Here is a 7,110-nt window from a genome sequence, read left to right on the forward strand (position 1 = left end):
GTCTATAGTCTCATCACAAGCCTTCAAGAGTTTTGAACTTTCTCTTGGAGATTGTTCGTAAAAGGGCTTCTATCACTGAAGAACTCAGACTAACAATGAATTCACCAATGACTATAATGTTAGAACAACTGATGATTAAATGTTTTAGTCTACAGATTACAGACTTCCAAGCACTTACCCAATAACTTGGGCAAGACAAGCCACTGGGATAAAGTTAAAAAAAAAAATCAGGATTTATATCTGTATTTTTAATGATATTTCTTCTTTTTTTAGTTTATATTTCTGATTTGCATTTTATGATGGTCATAAGACATTAATATATTTTTGTGTGTAATTTATATATATGCACGTGGGTACATATATGTGTATACACATACACATATAAGGAATATGAAGCATACTCCAAAAATTTTTGGATTAAGATGCACAATCAAAGAGTTTATAGACCATTACCATCGTGACCATCTGGTCTACCCCCTACATTTTAGAATGAAGGAGACTATAGCTCAGAGAGAAGGGAAATATCTCTATGTGATTATCTCCATGATTTGGGGAGATATTAGTTATACAGCAGGTAAAAGGTTGGATCTGGAAGCTGAGACTTCTAATACTTATCTACTTTTGTTCTGTTTTGTTTTGTTTTTTGCTAATCTCATTGTTCTTTGATGGAGTAGAACTCTTTTTTGAATGCTGCGTGATTCCATGTTAAGAGTATAGATATATTTTAACATTACATTTTCCTAGAAGCTTAATTTAAAAAGTGCTTACACATCTAAATGGACCTTCTGCCTCCTCCTGAAAATGGACGACTGAGCCTGCAGTCACAGATTGTGTTCTCCTTAGCCAGATTTCCTACTCCTAGTACGCTTTATCCACTATCTCATAGAAACATTTGTAGGGATAATGCCCAGTAGAAATTAATCACAAAGAGAATCAGCTATAGCAGTCACCAACGGAAAACATCACAGACAGTGTTCTGGCCCGTCTTAAACCTTACTTACAAGAGCTGTCAGCAAAACCCTGTCTCCAGGGACCATTACTTTGAGGGAACTCTGCCAATCGCAGCATTACTTAGAAGGCATTTTTTTTATGTTCCTCAAATGCCTACTGTCAAACTAAACTAAAGCTCTGAAGGATTTCAAACACTTCCAAGTTTGGGTAAGGAAACACTCCCAGATTCAAGTGTGGCCTGAGGGCCAGGTGAGCAGGAGGCTTTTTTCCTAGCCTAGGTACAAACTTTCATTTGTCAGAGTAGCCTTGTAAAATTCATTTACACTTCAGGATTTGTATTCTGATGGTTAGAGAGACCTTTATTAGCCTAGAATTCTATTTCCAGCTGTCTTCCCTTACGCAGGGTAAGGAGGAGAATACCAATTTTTCTGAGTCATTTTGAAAACTTTTAGCCCAAGACAAAAAAAACCAAATGGCAAATGGTAAAAAGGTAAGAGCCACATTTCATTTGTTTCTAAGTCTCTCCCTTTATACTCAAAGCCCCTGATGACTTCATAAAGGAAACATCTTGCACAAAAGTGGCCCACGTGGGAAGCAGGGAACTAGAAATGACCCAAGGTTCCTGATAGGGAGTTATCAATGAACTCCCTGCGTAATCATAATGTCATTACTTTGTTTTTGCTGGATAACAAAGTCTTTGTAGTATCATTTGCTTTAGGCAGACCATATATCATAATTCTCCTCCTCTGAGTAATTTTTTTTTACTGCTAGGAAAATACTGTGTACATGGAAAAGCATCTTGAAAAATGGTGAAAAATATTTTCTTTGCATTTGAAATTGCTTTTTATGCACTAAGTATCAAAAATTATAAACAAAAAGTCATGTGAGTGAACCACAGGGGATTTTTGCAATACGAATGCCTATCATGAGAAAAATCTAAATACATAAGTTTACAAGGTGTTTAGATGTAGATTGAGAACCATACTATTAGCACCCAGTGGTAACTTTAAACATGGAACTTGGCATTTGAAGTATAACTTAGAGATACTTTTACATTTTTATTCTACCAAACACTTTTGTTATTTAACCTCTTCATAATTTCTTAAACTCATTTCTTTAAGATGGGAGTTAATAATTAGGTACACTAGAGACAAAGCTTGTTTTGATTTTATCAAGACATTTTTTAAAAATGTCTTCTGATAGCTTTGCAATCAACTTGGAAGACTAAGGATTTTGCAGCAATTGTTCTCAAAGGCTGAACAACTGGTCTCAAAGTTTGCCTGAGTAATGGGCTGGTAGCAAGATGAAGGTTTCTAGAGGTGTGGCAGGAAGATCTGTCTTTACCCTGCATTATATTATATGTCAGGAGCTGACACAGTGGTCAGGCTGGTTAAATTAAATAAAGAGGTAGCCTCCTAGTATGGAAACAACTTGGACTCTAGAGTCAGAAAAATCAGGGTTTGAATTGTAGCTCCCTTCCTTATTATCTATGTGATTTGGGGCTAAACATTCTGAATCTCTTATTTTCAATTGCCTTATCTGTACAATCATTTTCTGTGAGAAAAAAGGAAAAAATATATATTTATGAGAGGCACAGAGAAGGGGCTCAAAAAGCGATACTATCAAATCTGCAAATGATACAAAGCTGGGAGTAGAAATGTTGTATCATAGAATTAAGGTTCAAAATTTTTATTATATAATAAAAAGATGAGCTAAGATAGTGATAAATACTATAGAGGGAAGAAAAATAAAATCGTATAGTTAAGTTTTTTGTTTTGTTTTATTTTGTTTTCAATTGCTCCAGCATAGAATGGGGATATCCTGGTTTAACAGTAGCATATGTAAAAAAGTTTCTGAAAGCTTGAATGACAAAGAATTGACTATGGAGACAATAGTAAGACACAGATACTTAATTATTAGGTGTAATCTTCTATTACAGAAACATGTATTGTGTAAAAATCTAGAAAGTTAAATAGCCTAATGCACCTTGCTATGGCCATGTCCCACCTGGAGCACCATGTTCAGTCTTGGACACCGTATTTTCAGAAAAATATTTACAAAATATAGTATATCCTGAAAAGGAAATCAGAAAGGTGAAACGCTTATAAAAGAGAATGATGAAAAGAGTAGGAATAACAAGGCTAAAAAAGAAATTTAGGGAAAATGTGATAACTGCCCTCAAACATAAAGAGCAATAAAAATTGAAGAGAAATAGTAATAACTAATATGTGCTGAGTACTTATTATGCGCAAAGTAGTCACTGTTATCCTTATTTTGGAGATGAGAAAACTGAGAAAAAGAGGATAAGCTACATGCCTACAGCCCTAGTAAGGGATAGCCAGGTTTCACCTTGGTAGTCCATCCCCAGATCTGGGAAAGATATTAGAGCTATTTGCCAAATACTTCTGGTCTTACAGGATCATGGTAAGATTGCATTCCTCCAACTTCTTTGAAGTTGAGTATGGACATATGATTTTCTTTCACCAATGAAATGTGAACATACATCACGTTCATCATTTCAGAGAGGGATTAAAAGTCTGTGTGCAACTTGCCACATACTGTTCCCACCACAGATGTGTAGAGATGGAGCATCCATTAGTTTAGATCTCTGAATGACAATAATGAACGGAGCTTCCCTGCTGATCCATGTTCAACAAGTAGCAGCAAGAAATACCCTGTTATTGTTTGAGTAAGCTGCTGAAATTTTGGGGTTGTTTGTTACTGTGGCATCACCAAGTCTTTTCTGACAGATACAAGAGCCCCATACCTAAAAATCACTAAAGTATCTCAGAATAAGGAAACATATTTACTCCTATATTTCCAGGGGTCAGAACTAAGAATTATTTGTAGAAACTACAGGTAGGCAAATTTGGGCTTCATTTTTTTTTAAGTAAAGTTGTCCAAAAGTTGTTTCATGAGGTAGTGAGCTCCCTGACAATGGCAGTATTTCAGCAGAGGCCAGATGATCATTTTGTAGCATCCACGTAGCAAAACAGATGGCTTAATTAAGGAGATTTAATGTATCAAACATTTACTGAGCATCTCCAATGTGCCAAGCATTCAGCCACAAAGATAAATTCAAACACTCAATCTCTATCCTCAAGGAAATAATCATCAGGTTCAGAACTTCATAACCTTTATGGTCTCTTCTAAAAGTGTGATTCAACCAAATTAGAGATAATAACATGGCCTGGCTGAAGCTGACAGCAAGCCTGAACTTACAAATAACCATGCAGCCCTAGAAATCCTGCTGATGCTTAGGTTGTATTATTATTTTTCAATTAGGAGCCAAAAGTATAGGGTTTGCAAAAGGGAAGAAAACGAGAGAATTGCTGGGTTTCAAGGAGGAACATTTTCCCTTTCTCAAATTACCATTCTTCAGTCTTGCAAACCAGGCATATTATCTGACTTACATCAGGCATCAGGGGTGTTCCAGCAAAGGGAATAGCACTGACTCACAGCAATTGTTACCGACCTTTTCCATCACTGCTCCCATCCCTTGAAGTCATGAAAAGAACATTTCAATACTGATCAAGTTAGACCCAAAGAGAGGCAATAACCTTTCTATAGGGCTATTTTTCAGTTAGAAATCACCCAAACCCTTTCCAAAATATCAGAAATTTTCCCTAAAAGGGTGTGCAAGCAAGGCCTAGAGGAAGCCCACATTCAAAGGATGATGTAAAATCACAAACTAAACGGGTTTCCAAGGGACACCAACATTGTTTCCTAAGTGATACCTTTAAACAGCACTAATTTCAATACTTACTTTCCCTGGTGGTAGCAGTAGTTAAAGGTTGGTTTGTTTAAACTTTCAAAAATCAAGGAGTGGAGTGATATGCTGTCCTTTCACTGGCTCACTGCATTTTAATGGCAAAACAACAAAAACCTGGATAAGCATTAACTGTAATTGCTCTGAGGCAGACAATTCCATTTCAGGTTATTATTCCCAACGATATTAGTGCAGAATAATACACGCGGATGGATTTTGTAGCCATTACCTAGACAAGGGTGAGGACATCTGATCACTATTGTTTCCCAACTCAAAAGCCTCAGTTTGAACTTTGAAGCCTCCAGCCCTGCCAGGACCTGAATTTTCTGAACTACAGCTCTGATTTTCTATGAAATAAACACAACAATCAGCTGGATTACACCACCATCTCTTCAGTCAGTTCAGCGTGACATGAGTTTCTGAAAAATACACATACAGAAGAAATTGGCTTTGGCACGTTTAAGAGCAGGAGGGAATTTGCATCTCGTGATAGTTTAATGTGCACCCTTAATAAATACCCTCGCCTATTTTAAAAGATACAATGCTATTCTTGCAGAGGCAGCTGGACCCCTGTGATACCCGGTCTTGTGCCAAGATACGTACACGAATACACTCTTTACAAACACAGATGTGAAATGTGTGCTGGGACAGAAGCGAAGCACAGAGATTCTGGTGTTTAGTCTAGTGGCTCCACACCCAAAAGTTTCAGGGACAGAAATGATGTTTGAAGAGTGCGAGGGGAGACCGCCCATCCTGTACTTTTCATCTGGGCGCTGCGGAGATGACCCCATTTTTCTCACCATCATTTTGCCCTCTGCCCTAGTGACCCGGGTTGAGATTTAATCTAGGGCCAGAGGGGGTCAAGACAATTGTGCTGTCGGTTACTCAGGCGGAGAGAAAGGCTGGGAATCACTAAGCCTTCCCGGGATGGCCGGGCTGACACACCCACCCAGGACGGATGGCCCAGGGGTGCGGCCAGGCGGCAGGAACAGGGTCCGCGGCGCACCCTGGCCGCGAGCGCACAAAGATGCTGCAAGTGGGGCCACCCGCGAATCCAGAGTCCGGGCTAGGAGGTCACGCTACGCTCAGAGGAGGATGCCCTTTTCCTCCTCCTAGTCCCCCAGCCCCGTGCAAAGTGAGCGGGAGAAAGTTGTGCCCGGGCCATGGCGGCCAGGGCCGGAGAAGGGACCGAAGGCAGGCGGAGAAGGGACCCGGCCCCCTTACCTTGTCCTTGGGGCCCAGGTTCTGCAACACCTCCTTGCCGGTGGCGCTCCGAATCTCCACCCCGGCGGGCGCGGGCGACGCGGGCGCGGGCTCCCTGCCCTCCTCCCGGCCTTGGCCCCGGCGCGGGGTGTCCCCCTCGACCCCGGGCCGGCTCCCCGAGCTGCGGCTGCCGCCCTGGCTGCTCCGAGGAGTCTTCGCGCCCCGCTGTCCGACGCTCAGGGCATCGAAATCCAGCGTCTTGCTCTCGAAGGCGCCCTCCACGTTGCAGAACATGCCGCCGTACTTCTGCCGCGGGACCTGGTCGGTGGTGCCCGGCCTGGCCAGGTACACGGGCAGATCATCTTCGTGGGAGCTGTCCCAGCCCCTTCGGCCCGAGGCCATGGTTCGAGCGCGACGGCGACCCGAGGGTCGTTCTTCCCCAGAGGCGGAAAGGGCAGCCGCCGGCGGCGTGCGCCGAGCCACAGTGAGCGCGGCGGGAGGAGGCGCCTGAGCCTTCGCGCCAGAGGCGGCAGTGCTGCTCCGATTCCTGCCCGTCCCCAGCGAGCCGGCGAGCCAGAGAGCCAGGGAGCGCGCGGCGGGCCCGGTGCAGCGGCGCGCTCGGCTCGCTCGCGGGACCTCTCGCCCGGCGGCGCCTCCCCGCGCACCCCCAGCCCCGGCGCGGCCTCCCGGGCTGACGCGGCGCCGGTGCCCATCACACACACAAACCCAAAGTTGGCGCGCGCGCACGCGCACACCCGCGCGCTCCTTTCCCGCTCGCGCCGCAACCCCCAGACTCCACACACTTGCGTACGGTTCAGACGCCTCCACGGTCACACCGAAGAGCTTGGACTCACATCTTCACACAGACCTCGCTTCACCCGCACTAACTCCCGAGTTTACCTCACAAACGCAAAGCTTTCTGACCCCCTCACGCACAGAGCACCAGCCTAACGCAGGTGGATTCATCTCAAAGCTCAATCCTGATTCACGACAACTAACACACATGCAAACTCAGACTTAGCACAAACTCACAATCCTGCCCATATCCCCTGACTTGCCTCACCCTGATCTTTGAATTTTCTCACAATTACACCCAAGTCCAGAATCTGCCTCACAGACCCACACCCTCACACAAACTCCTGCATTGGGTTACTCACACACACTCACACACACAACACACACACAAC

At 43.5% G+C, this 7,110-nt stretch overlaps 1 protein-coding gene across 1 annotated transcript in view; it reads right to left on the minus strand.

The window, feature by feature from the left end:
• The window catches only part of DPYSL3 (dihydropyrimidinase like 3), a 100,303-nt gene extending 93,757 nt beyond the window's left edge, over nucleotides 1-6,546 (minus strand). The window contains exon 1 of the mRNA XM_045551142.1: nucleotides 5,945-6,546. Coding sequence (XP_045407098.1) covers nucleotides 5,945-6,325 — 381 coding nt within the window. The 5' untranslated portion in view covers nucleotides 6,326-6,546. The remainder of the gene's footprint in view (nucleotides 1-5,944) is intronic.
• Between the last annotated feature and the right edge of the window lie 564 nt (nucleotides 6,547-7,110).

This window comes from Lemur catta, chromosome 5 (genome assembly GCF_020740605.2).
Source record: "Lemur catta isolate mLemCat1 chromosome 5, mLemCat1.pri, whole genome shotgun sequence".
Lineage (NCBI taxonomy): Eukaryota > Metazoa > Chordata > Mammalia > Primates > Lemuridae > Lemur > Lemur catta.